We start from the raw sequence: 23,353 nt of genomic DNA, 5'->3' as shown, positions 1-23,353 counted from the left end.
TGACATGGATGAACCTTGAAGACATCATGCTCAGTGACATAAGCCAGACACAAAGGAAAACTACTGTATGAATCCACTTATAGGAGGCACCTCGAGGAGTCTAGTAGGATGGGGGCTTCTGGCAAAGGGAAAGGGTTGAGGAGTTACCCTTTGATGTATGGAGTGTTGCTTTGCAAGAAGAAAAGCATTCTGGAGATGAATGGTAGTGAGGGTTGGATACGGAGGAGGCAATGGCACCCTACTCCAGTACTCGCCTGAAAAATCCCATGGATTTTCCAATAGTGGGAGGAGCCTGGTAGGCTGCAGTCCATGGGGTCGCTAAGAGTTGGACACAACTGAGCGACTTCACTTTCACTTTTCACTCTCATGCATTGGAGAAGGAAATGGCAACCCACTCCAGTGTTCTTGCCTGGAGAATCCCAGGGATGGGGGAACCTGGTGGGCTGCTCTCTATGGGGTCTCACAGAGTCAGACACGACTGACGCGACTTAGCAGCAGCAGCAGCAGCAGCAGAGGGTTGGATAACAATGTGAATGTGCTTAATGCCATTGAATTGCACACTTAAACATGGTTAAAATGGTACATTTTATGTACGTATATTGTGCCACACACACCAAAAGAAAAACACAGGGGCAACAGAAGCCCCTGAGGGCCTGATCACACTATTTGTAAAAGCCTGAAAATTCCTCACTGCTAAGTTTTTATCAGCTTCAAGAACCATTAACTGAGCTGTGGTTTTTGTTTTCTTAACTCTGAAAGAGAATGCCAGCATTTTACAAAATTATTTCCTTTTCTTTTAAGTGTTCTTAAATCTTAATCTTGTTGAGCAAAGGAAATAGTGGGAACACATTTCTAGCAAGGGGAACGTGGGTCTCCGATACCCCTTCCCTTGAGCTGTGGGCAAATTTCAGAGTAACTAGAAGAGACGTCTCATGACTGGAGTTCTTGAACTTGAATCTGTGTGGTGACTCAGTGAGTTTCAGGAGCAAGTGTGGCTATTAGGGGAGCACATCCTGATAACGTTTCAAGTAAGAAGCTAGGCACTCCACTCTGTTTCTGCGGAAGATCTTAAAACAAACACAGTTCTCCTCTTTACATATGCATCTCGTGTGAGTGGGCGCCTTCTTCAAAACTTTACAGATAAAAGTAGGCAATGGGTCGGGATTTGGGACCGGCATTGTCTGACTGCAAACCCCTTTTCACCACTGCACACTTGACAGCTAGCAGGTGCTTAATAAATATTGCTTGTCTATCATCCCCATTCCCTTCGTTTGAACTCCAGAGTTACTGTCGAACCACATACTCGCAGCTTTGTGAAGGAGGAGCTTCCCTTTCTTCCTGCCCAGAGACACAGCTAGAACTGCCATCACTCACTCAGCCTCCGTGCACAGAAGCCACTCAGATCAGGCAAAACACGGGCTTCAGGGGGAAAAACAGTTTCTCCCGAAGTCACGGTTCTTTTATTCTTTTGCTCCGGGGTGTGTGTGTCCTTCCTAGCCAAATGGGATTCTTTCTAAAATCACGAGTGGTGGGCCATCCCTGAGCCGGCCCCCCACCCTCCGTGAGGGGGATAGAAGAGACGCAATCACTATAGAATTTTCAGGTTTCAGAAGTTCAAAGACCTCGCTTCCAGACAAGAACGGGCTCACAATGGAGCTTTAAGAAGGGAAAGCAAATCTCAGGAAAGATCCTGGCTTTTCTATCACGGCTTCATCCCAGCCAAGGGAACTTCAAGAAGAGGGGTGGAGGGGCCACTTGGATGAGACAGAAATGCCACTAAAAAGTGCTAGAAAGGGGCTATCAGGCGTTGAGTCCTTTAGTGTCCGCATTTCCCCAGTCATCTCCTGAACCTTTTGCCACAGCAGTGCTTATGCAGTGGGTGCAGCTTTCTCTGCTCCTGCAGGGAGCTGCAGCTCGGGGCAGCGACCCTGGCCGCTGGGGGCTGCTGAGCCGTGGGGCTATTGGGGGAGGCAGGCAGCTCAGGGCCCCTCACGGTCTCCAACGCTGTCAGTTCTGTTCAGCACATGGGCTCAATCTTGACAGAACAGAGGTGGGGAAGGGCAACCTTCCTGATTAAATGTTCATCTCCTGGAAACTATGCCGGGGTTCTGGATATATTGTGCTTTGCAAAGAACATGTTATGAAAATCCCAGTAGTGTCCTGGCTGATGGTGATGGCCCAACTTTCGTGCCGCCTCCGTTTCCCAGAGCTCAAACTCAGCCTCTGAGCTGGCCTGCGGCCCCAGGGCTGAGATGCTGCTCAAGTCAGGCCACTTTCTGGATGATGGAATCTGGTTCTCAACTTTTCTTTTTGGAAAGCCCTCATTCATCCTAAAACCTCTGTCTCCACAACATCCCCAGATCTTGAGAAAGATGAAATTCCGACTCGTCTCTGCAGACCTGAAGAAAGCCTTTTATTAAAACATTGAAAACTGATAGGCAAATTCTGTTTTAGGAATCAGCCCAAGTACTTGTGACTACCTCTTCCAGACTCACAGGAAAATATGTCAGAGGTCTAAGCTGGAGGAAATTTCCAAGGTCAAGTGGCACAAGGGGAGAGGTGGGCCCCCCAATCTCTTTATCTCTTCCTTCCTGTCTCTCCCGTCAGGCGCCTTTTCCCTTTCCTGGTCATGCCTTTCCAGCCATGCTGTGCAGCAGAGCTCATGGACATCCATCAGAAAACCCTGGGATAAAAGGGGGCCAACCGTGGTCTGTTAAGTTCTGGAGAGTTCATATTCACTGGGAAGTTGATGTGAAGTTTGAGGGGTCCTCTGAGAGTTCACCTAAAGCACCCTGTGCTGACTTAGACGAGACACCTGCAAAACAACACCAACTTAAACTGGTTTTGCCTGCTTAAATAGATTGTTGATTTAATCAAAGAAAATATTTACAGAGACAGCACTGTGCATATGCAAGATAGGAATCCATGTCTCCAGAGTGACCCTGGAACCAGGAATCTTCAGTTTATGGAACCCACAGAAGTGTTACCACTGGAGCCCTGTAGGAATCGAGAAGTCCTTCAGTAAGAAAAACCTGGTTTCTGGCAGCACTCGTGGCTTGTATGGGCTGACTTAAGACCAGTCGACCAGCTTCCAAGTTTGAAATTCCCCCAACCCCTTTCATTTTCGCCCCAAAACTGGATGGAGGCAACAGCTGAGTCCTGTCTCCTTGAGGGTCAACTTTTCAATTAAGTTCTTTCTCTCTTCAAAAACCGGTGCCACAGTCTTGGTTTCTTTTGTACCTTGGGCAGCGATCCCTTGCTAGGCAACGCCTGGACGTGGTTTTCTCTGAAGCTATGAGCTTAAGTTCAGGGCCTCTTGTTTGCTTGTTTTCCAAGGCCTTACTTGTTTTGTTTTGCAAGTTGGTTTCTTTTTCTTCAAAAGAGCTTCAGATTGCATGACTCAGGTTCCTCCAAAGCTGGGTCCCTTCCTGCATGTCTACTGATGCTTTCCTGTGGCCAAACCCACAACATGCTCAAACTGTAGCCAATCTGTGCTCAGCCTCCTGCTGAAAGTGCTCTCTGATTTTCCAGGGGTGAAGCTTAAGGACTTAAATATGTGAAAGAAAACATGTAGCCTAAACCATTTAAGTTTTTTCAAAAATCGAAATGTCACAAGTCTTTTCAACATGACTGTTTTGAATACTGACATATCTGTCATGATCACCTCTTCTACAGGGATTTGTTTAAATATTTTAAAAGATGACTGTCTCCCGGAGCCTGGTTGTGGCTATTTCCCTTGCTATGGGGACTGCTTTCATGTTAATGATGAACTTACCCTCTCGCCCCTCCCCCAGTTTCCCTTGTGGCCAGCTTCTACCAGTGAGCACACACACTCATTGCTGGGACCAGCTTGAACCTCAGTGTCTAAATCCTGCTGTAACCCATGACTTTGAAAACCGTTTGCCACATTCAAACTGATTTCTGTTTAGAAGACCAGTTCCCATCTGGGGGTGCTCAGGGACCAGGCTTTCTTCCACAGGATATTGTCTGTATAAATTTCCTACCGGCATGGAACAGGATACTAATGTGGGTTCCAACCAAGGAGAGCGTGATGCCCCTCCCCAGTGGAATTCATAATTCTCATGATATTAACTTTGCATGTTTTGAGCATCTTCTTAGAAGAAACTCGATGACTAGGGGATATCTGATTAAAAAAAGAAAAAGTCCAGCCTTTTCCTCATTTTGCAAACTGCCAGAATTCCAAGGAGAGTGGGCTGGTAAACCTTCCTGGCTGTAATTCCTATGTGAGAACTTCCAGGGAGAAAATGGCCAATATTTTTAGGGTTACTGTGAAGATGACCCATGAAAAAATGTCCTTACACCTCTGCCTTTTTTTACCTTTGTTTCTAATCCTTATTGGCCCATTTCTTGTTGATTTTTCTATTTAATTTTCTTTCTCTCTGACTTCACCAACTCTCTTCCTCCTCTTTCCTTCTCCATCTTTTCCTTTGTTGACTTCCCTCCCACTTTATTCCCCCTCTTCTCTCTTTCTTCTGTTTTTCTTCCCCTCCTTCCGGCATCACCGACTCACTGGACATGAGTTTGAGTAAACTCCGGGAGTTGGCGATGGACAGGGAGGCATGGCGTGCTGCAGTCCATGGGGTCGCAAAGAGTCGGACACGACTGAGCGACTGAACTCAACAACTCTTCTCTGACCTTTTTACGCCACCAACCCGCCTTGCTGGCTGTTTATCTGAGGACTCTTATCCTCAACCAGTAGAGGGAGCCATCCCTGCTCACTTTTTTCTCTCACTCCTTGGAGAAGGGCTGATAGTCCAGCATTAACACCAAGAAGCCGTGAGGTATACTTCAATGTATCTAACCAGTTAAATAATCTTAAGGAAAAACAACCAAGCAGCCAGAGATCGGACAGTGACCATCCATCACCAAGAAGAGGAAATTGAGAAACTCCTGCTTTCATTCCAAAACAACGTTTATGAAATACTAGGTTGAACCCTATGAAATTGCTTTTTTATTTTAGGCCAAAAATCATCCAAACGCTGACTACTAATAGAATAGAAACCTGACTGCTTGTAAGAATGTCTACGGGCAGACCTTTCTGTCGGCAGCATAAAACTAATCCTGTCTGGAGTGCTGGAACATTTGCTGTGGTTGCAGGAAGTCCCCGACAGCTGGCTGATTTACTGTCTAAACGAAGCGCTGGCATTTAACTTGCAAAGAACTGTATCATTTCAGATGTTCGGATGTCACACACATTATCACTTAATGTTACAGTTTAAAATACCATAGAGATAAGTTATTTTTGTTTCTGCAGATTTTCAAATAAAATTGCTCTTGCTGGCATACATATTATTTTACTCTGGCTGACTTCTTGTCTGAAATAAACCTAGCAAACAGATTAAATGCTGCCAAACCCAAAGCTAGAAGTTTTCTAGATGGTCTCCTATACGAATTAAGAATAAAGGAAATTATTTACTTCTTTTGCTCCAATTCTGTCAAAAGTATTAGCGTCAGGCACTGGTTATCTCTGCTTGGCTGTGGCACGGTGTTCTGGGGTCTTATGAATGCTCGTTTACTTTAATAAAAACACTATCAGTTTATAAAATTCACCTAAAATGTAGGTTAGAAGGAGTTCTTCGTTTTTCATTCTCTTTTAAAACATTATCATTTAAGTTCGCTCAAGTTATTTTTCTCTATCATATTTGAACTTTCAGACTATGCATGGAGAGGACTCCTGTGAGACCAGTTTAATAAATCGTGCAACTGCCAGCTTTAATTTGTTTTGATATTGGATGGAGGGGATTTAACAATGGGGTTAATTATGGCTGATTCATGTTGAGGTTTGACAGAAAAACACAAAATTCTGTAAAGCAATTATCCTTCAATTAAAAAATAAATTTATAAAAAAATAAAAATGAGTTTAAGTAAATATAGCAAATGATTAAAAAAAAAATATCCCAACAGTAATATGTACTGTTACTATCTTTGTGTTTAGCACATGATCTGAAAGGATCTTTGTAGCTACAAGTGCCAGCTTTAAACAAGCTATGACCCTGATGTAACACAGAACTTAAATTATTTGACAATCAAATGAGGTATGCATAGTAAAATAAGGTAATAACAAATGCCGATAATAAGGAAAGTAGGAATAATGAAACTATGATCTTCAGTTGGCCCTGGGGTTATGTGCACGAAATTCTAGTGTGGGCTCCTCAGAAATTCATAGGTATTCACATGACAAGGGCTATACTTGGGTCACATACATCATTTTAATACTTTTGATGTCACTTTATTACTTCTCTAATGTTTTCTTCCTTGGGAATCTGTAGTAGAGGGAAGTTCCATTCCCCAATTATGTGAGATGGTAAGTTAACAGTGAATTGTCCCATTTTTGAGATGCTAAGTAAGACCTCAGTGGGCACTTTGATGACAGCTGTCTATCAATATTTACCTGATTCTCCGGCCCTGCAGTATCAGTATGTTTTTCTAAGACTTAGAGCCTTTACCTTCACCTTCTGAAATAGTGCAATTTCCCTAGGAGCACTTTTCCTATCATTTGCGAAATGCCTTTCTGATCTAGACTTTAATAATAAAACAGCTGGCAAAAATTTGGCCTGAGATACCTAGAATCTCTCTGCAAAGGAACATGCCAAGTCTGGTGCTAAATATAAAGTCTCCAAATGTTCCTCCTTTCTAGGTGAGCGCTAGAAATACTTCTAGGTCAGAGGATCACGTTCCACAGCTGAATCGGTGTTTACTGTTGAGGGAGTAGGCAGCAGAATTGTGTGTCGGGGACTATGGCAGTGCGGGTTGCCAAGTGTCCTCTGATCACAGAGATAAGGCTTCCATTCCCAGGAATGGGAACCTCTACTGGGCTAGTTTCCCTCTGTGGACAGGACGTATACAAAACTGGCCAAAATATGTGAGGCAAACATTTTTCAATAGGGCACAACAGACAATGCAAGGCTGCGATCCCTGAAAGGGAAGAAACTCACAGGCGAGCCCCACAGTCAAGCAGCCCTTTCCTTGGGGAGAATTTCCCCACCATGGTATAGGCTGAACAGAATACAGAGAAAGCAGAGATCAGAGGGTCAGAAGCTTAAGCGGCTGGATCTGTAGGGCAGGGCATCGCTGAAGAGGATGCTGTGCAGAGAAGGGGGCCAGAGATGCCAGTGAGGGCCACCCCCCAAGTCTGTAGCCAACAGCTGTGCTGCCCATGTGCAGCATGAGTCCCCTCTCCTGTCCCCTTTCCCCTGAAGCCAATGAAACGGCAGCTGTAATAAGGCTGAGAGAGGCCCACAGACAGTGGAAGTTGAGAAAAAGAATGTCAGGGACCACTGATCACATTAACATCCCCCAAACCTTGTTAACATGCCTGGCATCCAGCTAGGGCATTCAGAAGGCTGAACCTTAGGAGAAAGACTCATGCCCTAAACGGAGACCCAGGACCACCCCTAATGATGGAGAAGTCAAACCCTGACCAGATATTTGGTCAGGTATTTGGAAGAGACAGAATTTGGAGGCTGAGGTCCCTCAAACTAGAGGGCCTGAGAAACATCTTGGACTGCCCATAAATCTGCATTAACAAAATATAAATCACACCTGTACAAGTTCAAGATGATTAGCCACTAATTGTACTGCCTGCTAAAACAAGGATCAACACTCTTTAGAAGATAACAAAATCTAGTCTCTACAAATATACTATCCAAAATGTATTCAATAAAATACTGATACACATATAAATAAATAGAAAAATGTAATCTAGAGTTAAGGGAAAAAGTGGACACCAAACCCAAGGTAGCCTAGATATGTTTAGCAGATACAGACTTTAAGCAGTATAATAATGTTCAAATACTATACAAAAATATGGCTTCAATGAATAAACAGATAAGGAATCTCAGTACAGAAATAAAGTCCAGCAGAGAAATTAAAAGAACCAAAAGAAAATTCTAGAACTAAAAAGTATAATAACCAAAGTGAATAATTCTCTGCATTCACTTAACAGTTGTTGGAGAGGGCAGGAGAAAGAATCAGTGAACATGAAGATAGATCAAAAGAAATTATCTAATTTGAAGAACTGAGAAAGTTTGAAGAAAAATGCACAGAGCCTCAGGGACTTATCCTTTGGGGCAATGTCATCAAATGGTTTAACATATGAGTAATTGGCGTCCCAAGAGGAGAGAAAATGAGATAAGGAAAAATAAATAAATTAATAAATTGAAGACATAATAGGCAAAATGTCCCAGTTTGATGAAAAACGGTAACTTTCAGATACAAGAAACTGAGTGAACTCTGAGCAGTTTAACTGTGGAGATCACCCTTGGACTAGGTCAATAACTCCTTTGGTACTGATGTTTCTACCTGGACAAACTGTCAACACTTAGCCTAAAGTGCTGTAAAATGGTTCGTGCTTAGGGGAGCAAGTGAAGAGGGGAAAAAGAGCTAACGTGTCATTGGCTAAGACTGTCATTTGTAACAGAGGAGAGGCTGAAGCTTCATAGATTTTTGCTTGGTCAAGTTGCAGGTTAGAGTGTGGAGAGGTTGCCTTCAGTCCCCCGTTGGTTTTGTGACCGACCACAGCAGATTTATCATCCTTCTGCATGGAAGGCCTGGGCAGAGTGGTTTCCCTGCCCTGGGAGAAGACATCATGTCACTCTGTCCCATAAGAAGACCATGCACCTGGGATACTTTGGAGCATAGTTAAGAAGAGTATTTTCCTTAGAGTAGGACTTCTAAGGACGAAATAGTAGCTTAGCCACTGGTTAGCTATTTCACGAACTTAGCATCCCTGAATCTCAGTCTCTTCAAAGGGGAAATTAGAATACTCACATCAGGTGGTTCTTTAAGGATTCAATGAGATGATAATGCATGCAAAACTCTTAACCCGGTGCCTGGCACATAGCAATCCATCTCTCTCTCTTTTGCCTTCTCTTACTTAACCAACACTTCTGAATTCAACTACCACAGGAACTAGTCTAGACAATGGGGATATAGCACTGAACAAACAGTATTAAACACTTCTCAGTTATTATTATTATTGCTTGAAATGCTTTTAGTGTTTGTCGCTCAGTCGTGTCCGACTTTTTGCGATCCCATGAATGGTAGTCTGCCAGGTTCCTCTGTCTGTGGAATTCTCCAGGCAAGAATACTGGAGTGGGTTGCCATTCCCTTCTCCAGGGGATCTTCTTGACCCAGGGATCAAATCTGGGTCTCCAGCAGGCAGATTCTTTACTGTCTGAGCCACCAGGGAAGTCTATAAAATGCTTTTAATAGAGGACAAAATCTTTCATCCACAATTAAAATTCATATATTCCTGAAATTTGACTTAAATTCCCTTCGATGCATAGATGGTTGAAAACAGATCTTTTCCTAGAAGTAGATATTGAGAGAGGAGAGAGGGTGAGGGTGATGGGATGTGGAGACGGTAAGCATATGGGAGAAAGTCACCCTGCACACAGTCAGGACTGACGACCACAGCGTAGCCAAGTGTAGGCTTCAGAGCATGAACTGCTGGGGTCAAAGTGTGGCGTCTGAATTGGGTAAGTCTACCGAAGTCCTCTGTGCCTCTGTTTATTAGTCTGTAAAATGGGGATAAAATCAGTAGTAGGCTCAGAGGGCCAGTGTGAGTTATGTGAAAGCCTTGGAAGGGTGCGTGGTAATGCTCCCTGCTGCTGAGGTGTGGGGTTCAGTACACACTATGCCGTGTGAAGAAGGAACTGGAGGGAGGAGGGTGGGGCAGAGACACGTCAGCCTTCGTGTTCTGCTTGGTGCCAGCCTTGCCCATTCAGAGCTGTCTCCTCTCCCCTTACTCCCGTTAACACGGTCTACACACCACAGAAGCCATAAAGAACAACAGAAATAATAAAAAGACTCATGCTGTAGTGCCTGAATGGCCTATAAATGCACAGAGGAATGGAAGGTTATCTGGCACAGTGATGTCGCTGCAGCCGGGTGACAGGCTCTGCACTGGAAGGAACCCAGCCCTTCCGCCAATGCTGAGTCCTCTGTCTCCCATCGCGGGGGTGCTGACTCCCCCAGCCTGAGCGCCTCTGGGGTGGGGGCTCCCATCCGGCGGGAGCTCTGGGTGTTGGGCATTTCCCTCTTGGGCTGAGCACAGGTTGCCTCCTGGCCCACCTTCCGGTCCCGGTTTCCGACCTGTGGGGCCGTGAACAGCATGTCTCATCTTAGTCCCCTAAAGACCTTTCAGATCCAGCCTCCCCCTGAACATGTTCTGACATATTGGGGGCACTCTGTGCAGTGCGTAGGAGCCTTAGGGGCCAAAAAGACCTCCCAGCCTTAAGCCCAGCGGAACCCTGGGTTTTTCCCAACACAGGCGCCATGGCGAGACAGGAAGTGCAGGGGGCCCCAAGGCAGTTAATATTTAAATGTATCTGTCTATGAGCAACTCGCTTTATAATTGGTAATGATTTCTCTGTAATTACATGTGTGCTGGGGAATTCTTATGAAGTGAGAAAAACCCAACCTACAAATCATTTCTAAGCGGTAATGAAATTTTAATGAAAGCTAGATTTAACAATTAATGAAGTTGACATATTCATGGGTCTCGCAGACATTAAACATTTATTAATTTTGATTTTGCTGTTTTCGTGTTTCGGAGCTTATAAGTTCTTTCCTCAGGTCTTAAAACTTTTCACAGTCCTCAGAAAAGTACACAGGTGCTTTGTCTACAGTGTCTAGTGGGCAAAATGCACATGTCCTGTCTCTTGGCTCTGTGGGTTAATTTGAGCCCACCGAGGCCATGACTGCATGAAGCCGTGTTGCCATGTCACGGCACCAAAGAGAACTCCTTTCCTCTTAGTTCCTGCTTCCACATTCTGGGTGGAGCCTTTTCTAGATATGATGGAATCGGGGGAAGGAAGGAATGAGGAAAAGAAGACAGGAAGAAACTGAATATTTGTTTAGAACTTCCCTTAAGCAAGCCCCTGCAGGGGAATGTTTAACCAGCCCCAACCTACTGCATGCCAGGCCCTTTGTTATAAAGTGGTGATAGGAGGGAGGTGAACATGGTTAACCCCTTCTTCCTTGTATGGTGTACTAACTTAAGGCTCTCTGGACAAATCGACTTGCTGACATCACGCAGCCCTGAGTCAGTCACTGTGACCCCCGGGCTCTCTGATCCTACACCCCACCCTCTTGCCTTTTCCCGCCGTGTCCAGTATTACTTAAATCTGCCTGTTTGCAAAGTTTTTCCTTCCACTGTCTTTCAGAATCATCCTATTATCTTTTTCCCCCCTCAGTGGTTATTTTTTATAATTAAATTTATTTATTTTTTAATTGAAGGATAACTGTTTTTGCAATATTGTGTTGGTTTCTGGGAAACTATTCTCTTGCTCTATTAGATCAAGAAACTTGATTTGATCTGGTGTGGGCAGAATTGGCAGGGGCAGATAGAGAGAAAGTTAGCAAAGGATAATAAATGTTGATTTAAAAAAATAATCTTCCAGTCTGTGAGATGAAATCAGATTAATAGCCCGATGATAAACATGGACACATTATAATTTTTTTTTCTTTTTAAATGTCAGATGGAGTACTTCTAGGATAAATAAAATAAAATAAATAAAGTTGATTCACATTTCCACTATTTCAAAGTGAATTTCTACAAACCACGTCATTTCTTCATAAGTTTGGGCGAGCAGACCTCCCCTGAGCTTTCTATACAGATGCCTACAGGACAGCCCCCCTACCCCCAAGCATCCAAGGGGACCCCAAGTCCACATACTGACATCAGATTTTCCCTAACTGGCACCTCCTTTGATATTTCCCGCCGGTGATTTGTATGGTCATCTTGTCCCCAAGCTGACAGGCAGGGGGCATTCCTGGCTCCCCACTCCCAGGCCTCCACATGGACTCCATGCCCAAGTCCTGGAGGGTCGCTGCCTCTTTTCTGAACACACATCTGCTGCCCTAGTCTGTTTGTCATGGCCTCTGTTGTGGGTGATTCAGGTCTACAGACAGTGCTGGGGGCCACACTGGGTCGCTTCCAGAAACACTTCTTTACAGAGATTTGCTCCTGATGGAGGGGCCATGCCTGCCAGACCACTGAGGAATGTGAAGGCCCTGAGGGTCAAGGCCAGCAGGCTGTGACTTCAGGTGCCCGTGGAAAGACCTGCCCCGGCCCCACCTCCCAGGTGCAGAGTGAAAACAAAGCACCCGTCCCCACCTTCACAGATGCGTGACACGGGGACCTCTCCGGAGACCAGCCCAGTCCGTTTTTTGCTGTCAATGCCCAAACAGCTTGTCTGATTCTCTGCACTAAGGCGTGCAGGGCTGATTAAGATTTGGGCTGCAAGTGGGGAGAACTGGTGGCCGAGTTTCCCCCCGCAGCTGCACACTTAAAGAGGGGGTGGGGGAGTGGGTACAGACTGTGGCAAGGGGACAGCAGGGGACTCGGGGACCCTCCAGAGGCCCATCCTGCTTGGGCAGCTCTGTCTCGCTCTGGACAGCAGCCCGGTTCTGGTTGAGGGGGTTTTCCAGTCCAAGATGTTTCTGGAGGCAATGTTGTGTGAGTACTCCTCCCACACAGCCCTGAACAAACCGACCCACCACCCACCCCTGTTGCAGGTGGGCTAACCCTTCAATGGACATCGCCTTCACTTCAAGCTTCCTTTCCTCCCTGAGCCAAGTGTGTCCTAGGAAGCTAGGCGATAGGTTGTTACGGGTCAGTGAACACCGATGCGGGAGAGGAGCCCTTGTGGGGCGCCCCGGGTCCTACCATGTCACTCTGGGACTGTGTGGCCCCGTATGTGGCCATCCCATTGGAGGGCGCGGCTGGCTGCGGGGTGTCGGGCTGAATGTACCCTCTTCGGTCGATGAGGCTACAAGAGAACACAGAACAACGCAGGAGACGAGTGAATCAAAAGCTGAAAATGCCAACAAAACTCTTCTAATTTCCATCCCCGGGGGGTCCCCCTTTCTGTGATTCCCCCCCAACCCTGAGCAGCTCAGAAAATACCTCTGCTCGCCTTCACGTATGGTCAGCCTCCAGAGTCGGAGACTTCTGTCCTTAAAAACACCTGGAGCATCTGACCCCTCCCTGCCACCTGCTATGACCCCACCCCCACCCCGTTCCCTTCCCACTGTCCAGTCCCATCCTGATCTCATCACCCCTCCTTGCTGCACGGCCTCCATCACCTGCCAGCAGAGCCGCCCACAACCTGTCTCCAGCCTTCCTATCCAGGCTCAAACCCAGATCTTATTGCTCGCTGCATTCCCAGCGTGATTCCATCAGCAGTGCGTCTGAGCACCGGCTGTGCCCGCGTGGCCCGGACCAGAAACCACGCATCTGCTGTGCGTTGTCTGCTTCTCTGTCTCAGTATTTTTTTGTGTAGCCTCTGGCTTTTAACTGCCCAGACCCTCCACTGCCCTGCCCACCTGCTGTTGGTCTTTAGAGGCCCCCAGCCTCTGCTCCTGACGCTTCATCTGCTTTCTTCCCTCCTCGGCTCCTCTCAATCCTGCCATGGCCCTCGTCACTCCCGATGGCCCACATCACTGTTGGCTGGGGTCACAGTGATCTCAACCCACATCTTCTCCATCGAGCAGCCTGCAACTCCTGAGGGAGGGCAGGCTTCATCTCGTCTGCCCCAGGGCGCCCGCCCCGGAGCATCAGCCCCTCTCCCAGAGCCTCGGGCACCCTGGGCATCATATCACCGCATGCTGGGCCTGCCTGTGCCCACGTGCGCCTGTCATGGAGTGGTGGTTCTGCCACCAGTACCGAGCAGACACTTGCTGATTGAACAAATAACACCAGGTCTTCAGTCTCCCGCAGACAAGTTTCCTGGGCAATCTCTGTCTTTACGCTATGGCCCAGGTGGGAGGTAAGGGTGAAGGTTACTTTGCCATCAAAAGGGTTGCCTGTTTCCCTCCCTGACTGAAGACTCCAAGATGACCTTGGGTCTAAGGGCAGAACTGCCAAGGGCGACAGGCAGTTTGGCCAGTAAGTGGGGCCCCCGCCGAGGCCTCCCACCGTGGGAGGGGCACACTCCCGGCAGCCTCTGAGAGATGTCCCGAGCACACCCAGGTGCCCACCTACTCCCCTTCGTGGGTAGGGGCTGGGCGGCTGAAAGCTGCTCCAGGTGTCAGGTCCGCTCTCAGAAGACAGGGGTTATTGTTACAACCGCCACCTCAGGTCTTCAAGCGACAGACTAATGAGCCCTTAAAAGACACTTGCGATAGGATCTCAAGTGGGACTCTGACTGTTTCAGTCAAATCCCTGGAAGGTTTAGGAAAAAAAAACAAGAGAGACAAGAACCTCCATCTGCCAAAAGAGAGGTGCTGGACCCCACACAGGACCGTCAGAGGGGTCTCTTAGCAAGTGTGCAGCCACCTTCAAGGGTATCAAAGATCAAAGGTGAAAGGGCACAGAAAGGCGTCTTGGGGAGAGGGGTCCCCAGCTCCTGCCAGTGATGAGATCCAGGGCAGAGGCTGGCGAGGTGAGGGTGGGGGCTGGGCACGGCTCCTGGGGGAGAGCCGGTGGGAGGCGGCTGGAAGGGGCGTGTTGGGGGTCAAATTGTCTGCCCCCCAAAAGATATGTTGGAATCTAGCTATCTCTGGTAGGGAGGAAGGGGTGGAAAGTGTTAAGTCTCAGGGAACTTTGAAGTTCTGATTCACTGAAATGACATTATTTTGGAGGAAATGAAAGTGCCCTGAGTCCTTTTTTTTTTCCCCCAACTGACAGGAGAAATTAAAGGACACGCAGGGGATTTCATCCAGGAGAAGAAAAAGAACTAGGTCACCAAGAGAGTCGAAGGGAAGGGAGGGATTATAGAAAAAGTGGTTCTGGGCCCCCCTCCTGTGTGTTCAGCCTGTTTCAAGGGCCAGCCATGCCCCAGGACTGTGACGCTGCCCGCCCCCACCCCGCAAGTCTCCTCCTGGGCCTCAGAAAGCCCTGAGAGCTTCCCCTAAGCTCATCTCATCTCTCTCTTTTCTAAAAGTTTATTTTATTTATTTATTTTTGGCTGTGCTGGGTCTTCGTTACCACGGGGGCGTCCTCTAGTTGAGGCAAGAGGGGGCTACTCTTTGGGTAGTGTGCACAGAGTCGGACACGACTGAAGTGACTTAGCAGCAGCAGCAGCAGGGGCTTCAGTAGTAGGCGCGGTGCTCGGGCTTAGCTGCTCCCTGGAATGTGGGAATCTTCCCAGACCAGGACCAGAGATCGAACTTATGCCCCCTGCATTGGCAGGTGGACTCTTAACCACTGGACCACCAGGGAAGTCCCTCATCTCATCTCTTGCCTTGCTTGCCCCCCTGGGACCATCCCCCCTCCCCATCACTCCCCCAGTTCCTCCTCTGACAAGCCGGGCTCTCCCCTCACCTGTAGGCCTTTGCACATGCCATCCCCGCTCTCCTCCCATGATTCCTTTCCTCCAGCTCCTCCTGCTCCTTTGGTTCGCACCTTACACCCCCTCCTCTGGGAAGCCCTCCCAGATGTCCCATGAGGCCTGCACCCCGACCCCATCACAGCCCCTCCTGCTGCTCAGACTTGTCCCTGATGGACTTTATGTTGACATTCTCTAGACGGCACCCCCAGTCCAGAAACAGTGGCCAAGAGAATTCTTACGACCAACTGATCCACACCACCAGGCTGTAGGGCCTGACCCTGAACACATCTTGGGACTTTCTGCTTTTCCAATCTTCCATTCTTCCTGCTGTTACGAGAATTCCTTCCTCCAGACCTGGCTGCCTCCACCCTGTTGCCCCCACCCCCTGGAGGCTCTGCAAGGAGCAGGTCGTGGGTCTTTGCCCTCGTGGTCTCTGGCTCTTGCGGGGAAACTTGAAGACACACTCTTCCTCCCTTGTGAGCACACTGTTGCACTGAGAACGATTTAGAGACGTCTGTCTGGGGCACATGATGCTGGGCACACGGGGTTCCTTGGCCCCTGTCTGGGGCACATGATGCTGGGCACACGGGGGTCCTGAGCCCCTGTCTGGGGCACACGATGCTGGGCACACGGGTGGTCCCGAGCCCCTGTCTGAGGCGAGGATGCTGGGCACATGAGGGGTCCTTGGCCCCTGTCTGAGGCGAGGATGCTGGGCACACGGAGGGTCCCGAGCCCCTGTCTGAGGCGAGGATGCTGGGCACATGGGTGGTCCCGGGCCCCTGTCTGCGGCGAGGATGCTGGGCACACGGGTGGTCCCGGGCCCCTGTCTGAGGTGAGGATGCTGGGCACACGGGGGGGTCCCGGGCCCCTGTCTGAGGCGAGGATGCTGGGCACACGGGGGTTCCTGAGCCCCTGTCTGAGGCAAGGGACACTGCTCATTCTACAGGCTTCTCTAGGATACCAGTGAGATGCCCTGGCACTCTTTGGGGCCCAGGGTTGGGTGAGGCAGGGCAGAGAGAAGCAAGGACCATGGGAGGGAGCAGCACCCCCTCCTTTCATCAGTGCCAGCTCTGGGAGCCCAGGGACCTGGGACAGAGGGCAGCACCCAGCTTTCTACATAGACCCTGGAGCGGCCAAGCTCTTCCGAGTGGAGGGACAGTGCTGAGAAATGCCCCGCTCCAGAAGGACTTGGATTGTGGAAAGAATACCGTCCCAACTCGGCCAAACCAGCAAATTTAATCCAGTTGTGGGAGTAATAATTTCAGCTACGACAAGATTTGATCTATAAACAATACAAAGCAGTGCCTGCCAAGTGCAAATCAAAGACTTGGGAACAAGAAAAGAGATCTGGATAAAACGTGAGACTTGAATTCTTTTCCTAGATTCGGATGTTTACTTTAGAGACGACGAAAGATGCTCGTCCAGGTCTCTTTTGTCTCTTCTACCCTGTGTTTCACGGCCTATCCCCAGTGTCCACAAACAAACACGCACCAGGAGGAGACATAGTTTAACTGTGAAAATCCAAGCATCTCCGGAGGGTTTTTCTGGCCTGGAGAGCCCCAAGAGGGGTTCCTGGGTGAGTCTAGTGCCCGCTTGGAGAGGGTGCTCTCCGGGCATGCCTGACTTTCTGGCCTGGGGTGGCCCTTCCATCTGAGCCCTTGGCTGTTCCTTCTGCTGTCACTCCCCAGAGGAGGCCTCAGAAGGACAGGTTGGGGGGGCCCCCTAACAACCCCAAATTCAGGACAAGTGTGGCAAACTAGGCTCTCAGCTTTCTAGACACAAACTGGAAAATGGTCAGTTTCCAATTACCCAATGACACCAGGAACATAAGGTAGTGCCAGTTAACAAGTGGCCTTGGAATATATGCTTGATATTCTTTGGGGGGTGGGGTGGGGTGAGGATCACTCTTCCTTCCCTAATGAAGTTTCCCTGACGATCAAATCCAGTTTGCAATCCATGAGCGCATGTCAGTGATGACTGGCCATAGAGCTATAGAGAAAAGTGAAAGTGAAAGTCGCTCAGTTGTGTCTGACTCTGCAATCCCGTGGGCCATACAGTCATGGACTTCTCCAGGCCAGAATACTGGAGTCGGTAGCCTTTCTCTTCTCCAGGGGATCTTTCCAACCCAGGTCTCCCATACTGCAGGCAGATTCTTTACCAGCTGAGCCACAAGGGAACCCCAAGAATACTGGAGTAGGTAGCCTATCCCTTCTCCAGCAGATCTTCCTGACCCAGGAATCGAACCAGGGTCTCCTGCATTGCAGGAGCATTCTTTACCAACTGAGCTATCAGGGAGGCCCAAAGTTGAGACAAACCAGCAGCTTTGTGGTTTCTCTCCATGTACACAGTTAGAAGTCAAAAGAGAGGAAGGCTTGGAAACTCACCCTAGAAACCTGGAAAACGTGCTCAGTAAATACTGTTGATGATTGTTTGGCTAATCAGTTGGAAATAGTCTATATACACGAGTGTAACTCACAAAAAATCTAGAGCTGACTGTGTTCTGCATAGTCCTGACTTGGAGGCAGCAGGTACTAGCTAACACACACAGGTTCTGATGTCAGATGCCGAGGTCTGGGTCCTGACGAGGCAGCACCGACTAGCTGTGTGATCTTGGGCGTACTACATATAATGGGATGTAATACATATAATGGGATTTAATAGTACCTCATAAGTACAGAAGGGCTTCTGAGGCAGGATAAAGAACTTGCCTGCCAATGCAGGAGACGCCACTTCCATCCCTGGGTTGGGAGGATCCCCTGGAGAGGGAAATGGCAACCAACTCTAGTACTCTAGCCTGGAGAATCCCTTGGACAGAGGAGCCTGGAGGGCTATGGGGTTGCAAAGAGTCAGACACAACTGAAGCGACTTAGCACACAAGTACAGGGTGAGGTTTTAAAAGTTCATCCATGTAGAGCACTTGGAACCGAGTGTAATGCTATCCTACAAACGTCAGCCACAGCCATTATTGATATGACTGCCGTCTCACCATCACCAGTCTCAGCTCCTTCAGGCCGCATGGATCGCTCCCTCTGAACTATTCTAGCATGTTCTCTTCTGTACAACTCAGCTCTCACCACTTACCTCTGCAGGCTTTCTAATCACTTCCTCCACTGTGTCCCGGGTCCCGCTCTACAGCCCCCTGTGCATCACAGATGTTCAGCATCTTCTAGTAATTCATGGGGGGGGGGTCCCGTGCCTCAGTTTCCCTATTTTGATCCTGAGGGGATTTTCCCCAAACTTGACACAAATTCAGTGGAATGTTATGCCAAGCATAACACAAGTCACATCTCTATTTCTTTAAGGCTGTGTCTCTGAAGCATGAGCAGAGAGCTGACCTGGCCGGTGGTCTCCACAGTGGCCACCTGAGGCCTCTGCTAACACACAAGTTTGTGCACTTCCCTGGGTCGACCCTGATGCAGGGAAAGATTGAAGGCAGGAGGAGAAGGGAATGACAGAGGATGAGATAGCTGGATGGCATCACCGACGCAGTGGACACTGAAAGTGAAAGTCGCTTAGTTGTGTCTGACTCTTTGTGACCCCATGGATTGATTATATAGTCCATGGGATTCTCCAGGACAGAATACTGGAGTGGGTAGTCATTCCCTTCTCCAGGGGAATCTTCCCAACCCAGGGACTGAACCCAGATCTCCCACATTCCAGGTGGATTCTTTACTAGCTGAGCCATCAGGGAAGCACATAAGTTTGAGCAAGCTCTGGGAGATGGTGAAGGACAGGGAAGCCCGGAGTGCTGAAGTCCACGGGGGTCACAAAGAGTCAGACACGACTGAGCGACTGAACAACAACAAAAGCTGCCTGAATCTTACCTTGGAGAGATTGGCCCACACAGTGCGACGCAGCAGTTTGTAAAGATGTTTCCGTAGCTGTAGGGGTTGTAATTTTCTTTACCTCTCTTATTTGACCAAGATCCTTTAATCTGAAAGAAAAGGACAGTCAGTGACACAGTCTGCCTCGCACCAATGCCCCAGGTTGGGTCAATCGGACCATGAGAAGTCCATAAAGAATGCGATGGTCTTTACTCGTTTCTTCAGCAGGAGAAACCGAGGTACTTTTCTCAAGGACAACTGGCATTTACTCTAAACTTGGAAATGTCCCCAAACAGCAGGTCAGACCAGGGGGAGAAGTAGCATTCTCTGGGGAAAATAATCTCTTATTTCCACAACCTGGTACTTAAAGGCCAGTTCACATAAGCCAGTGGAGATTTTTTTTTTTTAAACACCATTTTTAAGGTAAGGTAAGGTAAGTCACTTCAGTCATGTCCGACTCTGTGCGACCCCATAGACGGCAGCCCAACAGGCTCCCCCATCCCTGGGATTCTCCAGGCAAGAACACTGGAGTGGGTTGCCATTTCCTTCTCCAATGCATGAAAGTGAAAACTGAAAGTGAAGTCCATCAGTTGTGTCTGACTCTTAGCGACCCCATGGGCTGCAGCCTACCTGGCTCCTCCATCCATGGGATTTTCCAGGCAAAAGTACTGGAGTGGGGTGCCATTGCCTTCTCCGACCGTTTTTAAAGTCTTTACAATAGTGCTTCTGTTTTATGTTTTGGTGTTTTTGGCCATGAGGCTTATGGGATCTCAGCTCCCTGAGCAGGGTTTGAACCCGCATCCCTTGCTTTGGAAGGTGAAGTCCTAGCCCCTGGACCACCAGGGATGCCCCGCAGTGGAGGCTGTTTTCATATTACATTTAGTGTGATAAATAGTAATGGAGATAATGGGGTAACGTGCCTCCTCCAATTGCTCATCGATAGCCTGGATTCAGCTCCTAAATACTCCTGCAGAGCATTTCTGATGTTCTTAGTTACCAACCACATGTAATTGTCTTAACAGTCTCTGAACTCATGCATCTCATCAGCACTAATTTTTCAAGTCTTTAAGGCAATCTGACTAATTCTGAGACATTTAGTTCATGTACTGACAGAGACTTCTGTCAGAATCCAAATATTCAGAGCAGAAGGGACCAGGGTCATGACAAAACATTTTCCAACATTAGGTTTTCTGGTTTTATATCTCCTCTCTATCATCATTAAATACAGGCAGATAATCCTAGACAAAAGGTTAAATTTTGGGTCAGGGCAGTCGCCTCCCAAAATGTGATGGAATCATTATCTGTGAGAAGCCAGCCTGCACTGTCTCTCTTCAGTGGGGCAGGGTGGCAAGTTGCTCCCAAAACATTGCAAAGGAACAGAGCAGAAGCCCACCTCAGGCCTCGGAATTAGGGGGCAGCCAGCCGATCTGAGTAGCTAAGTGGTGTGGTCAGGACAATGTGATGATTTGCGATAGAGAAATTGGAGATGGGTGTCGGAAAATGCTTCTCCCGCAGGCTCTTTGCTTCTAGGGGCTCACATCTGGAAAGGGAACTCAGAAGACCTGGTGGCCCCCACCTCTTCTTTCTCTATTTCCCACCAAAGAACATGCCCATGCCCCACCCCACAGGAACTTACGTCTTCATTCGTGGTCTGGTTGGAGCTTATCAGGTACGTGTGGAAACCCGAGAGCCCCACGATGGACCAGACGGAGAAAAAGCAGACCACGGCCTCCAGCACGGTATCTGGAGTCAAGGAGGTGAACTGGCAGGACCATGATGTTCTCAGGGCCCCAGGGGAGCCGGATGAATGAGATTTGGACAGGAGCCACCCACAGGCCCTCACTCAGGCCCTGGTGTCCACCTAGCCTGGCGTTGGTGGTCTCCCAGCCAGGGAAGACCCTCCAGGGCAGGAACAAGGCCACATCCTCCTTCACGGTGCAGTGTTTATGCTCAGCAGGGGACCGGCGGGCTCGCTGAACAGGTCTCGTTCCTTTCTCATGGCCGGCAGTTCCTGACGGTCCTCCGTGCCTGAGCTTGGCACCTTCCTTGTGACCCACTGTGCAGCCACAGGCAGTGGCAGCAAAACCAGGGAGCATGCTGGTTGGCATGGGCAGCAGCCCGGGTCTTTGCTGAATGGACTCAATATTGAATCTCACTTCAATCGCGACCTCTGCCCTTGGCTTCTGAAAGCTGGGATGGAGCACTAAGTTTCTCTCCCGACCTGATTTGAGGCTCTGACAGCCACTTGCAGGGCTGACCGCGGGCGACTGGAACCCGGGCAGAGTTTATCTTCCTGGCTGTCTCCCTCCCTGGATGGCCTTTCCCCCCATGGGATGCCCACTCCCATTGCAGATGGGCTTCTGACCCTGCGGGGGCATTTCTCAGTGTGGCATCAGGGTGAGTGGGGTTTTTTCTTAGGGGACCTTATCCCAGCCCCTCAGCCAACCCTGACACATAGGGCTGTCCTCAGCTATTTGACAGGCAACTAGGACACTTGGATCCACACCAGACATTGAGTGATGGGGAGCTGTGAGTTCCACAAGATACGCTAAAACCAAAGGGGAAAAAAAACCTTGCATTCTTCAACAGATGAGATAAATCAACCAAGAGTGTGGCCATTTGAAAAGACTAGAGAAGTTTTCTGTCCCACAAATATTGATAAGATTCTATTTACAAGATGCAGATGGATCTCAGGGAAAAAAAAAAAAACAACAATTGTCAGAGGTCTGGGAGTTTAAATATACATCATGCATTTGCCATTGATAAGTGACAGGCCAGAGAAAGGAAAATACTTGTGCTTGCCATTCTTCCAAGGATGGAAGCTATAGATCATGCTGTAATATATCCCCATTGATTTTTTTCAGGTTTGGATATAATTTCTTTGGACCAGGGAAATGAATATATCAGCTGGGGCAATGCCACCATCTGCCATGTCACGATTAACAAATGCCACTGCCCGGCTGCACACAAAACAGGAGGCATGAATGGGCTCCCGCCTGCTGACTGACTTTCAACATCAGAATAAACCACTGGGTCTGCTCTTGGAAAAGTGGAGACGTGCTTTGCCTTTTTTTCTAAGGTTTAAATTTCTAGAAATTGCAAGGTCTCAGAAGAGCCGTACTCAGAAATTAAAAGGACATTTCAAGAGAACGATGCCCAGCTGGCCAAGATGCCAACAGTGTGAGGAGTGGGGGTCTTACAGATCCAACACGCAGTGCTCCGGGCGTCCCACCCGGTCCTCACGGAGGAAGGAGGTGAACGGGGTGGAGGAGGAGCCGCACATCCCAAGAAGAGGGTCTATGGTGGATTCTGGAAAAGTGGGTAAGGACAGAGCGGTAGGGAGGATCGGAGGGGGAAGAGAGAGATGGAGAGAAGCTGACCCCTGCCACCAGCCTGGGCAGCCCTTCGATATCTGCCAGGGTTACCCAGGGAGACAAACAGTTACGGCGGAGGTCTCGCTGCACATAGGGACACAGGGACGGTGGCTCAGATAGCAGATGATCCTGTTCTCAACTGCCTGCCCGCAGGTCAGGGCTCACAGACCCCCCTCCTCCCAGCCTCATCTCCCAACCCAAAAGGGCACAGATGGGGGGGAGGCGGCGACACGGGAGCCCTGCCCGCACTGGCTGGGAGGCAGAGGCGAAGTGCAGCCCAGCCCAGGGCAACTGACAAGGAAGCCTGAGTCAGGAGAACTGGGTGGTGTGAGAGAAGCTGACGCTGGCAAGGAGCTTGTGCAGGCCAGAAGGGAAAATCAAGAGGGCAGAGAGGTCAAAGAGGAAGTGACAAATGGGATGGAAACAGGCTAGGAAAGAGGATGAAGAATGAACCAAAAGATTTATTTACTGAATCACACACGAAGAGCCCGGAATGGCACCCCACTCCAGTCTTCTTGCCTGGAGTATTCCATGGACAGAGGAGCCTGGTGAGCTGCACCAGGGGCACCCAGCCCTGCACTCAGGACAGTGGGGGAAGGTAGCTCCCCACCCTCAGGGAATAGGGGTCTGCTTGCCCATGGGAAAGTAAGCAAGAAGAGATGGCCTGGCACAAATATTGCTGGGCACAATGGGATCGCAGAGTCAGAAACTACTGAGCAACTAACACACACACACACACACACACACACACACACACACAAAGAGCCCATCTATGGTCTCAGAAATACTTACGTGTCATGAACAGTTTACAATCCAGGCAGAACGATGGGCCTGTCAAACATATGTAATATCCATC

At 48.8% G+C, this 23,353-nt stretch overlaps 1 protein-coding gene across 3 annotated transcripts in view; it reads right to left on the bottom strand.

Moving 5' to 3' along the window:
- Positions 1-23,353, bottom strand: part of ZDHHC14 (zinc finger DHHC-type palmitoyltransferase 14) — a 291,840-nt gene that overhangs the window by 4,976 nt on the left and 263,511 nt on the right. For all 3 annotated transcript variants that reach the window (XR_008698438.1, XR_008698439.1, XM_055536073.1), the window contains exons 6-8: positions 20,760-20,862; positions 19,124-19,233; positions 12,695-12,797 (exon numbers count right to left, since the gene is read on the bottom strand). Coding sequence is in view for 1 of the 3 variants with exons in the window: in XM_055536073.1 (XP_055392048.1) it covers positions 12,695-12,797; positions 19,124-19,233; positions 20,760-20,862 (316 nt within the window). In the remaining 2 variants the exon portion in view is untranslated. The remainder of the gene's footprint in view (positions 1-12,694; positions 12,798-19,123; positions 19,234-20,759; positions 20,863-23,353) is intronic.

Source organism: Bubalus kerabau, chromosome 9 (genome assembly GCF_029407905.1).
Source record: "Bubalus kerabau isolate K-KA32 ecotype Philippines breed swamp buffalo chromosome 9, PCC_UOA_SB_1v2, whole genome shotgun sequence".
Lineage (NCBI taxonomy): Eukaryota > Metazoa > Chordata > Mammalia > Artiodactyla > Bovidae > Bubalus > Bubalus kerabau.
Note: the sequence above shows the minus strand (reverse complement) of the source record. Positions and strands in the feature narration are given on the sequence as shown.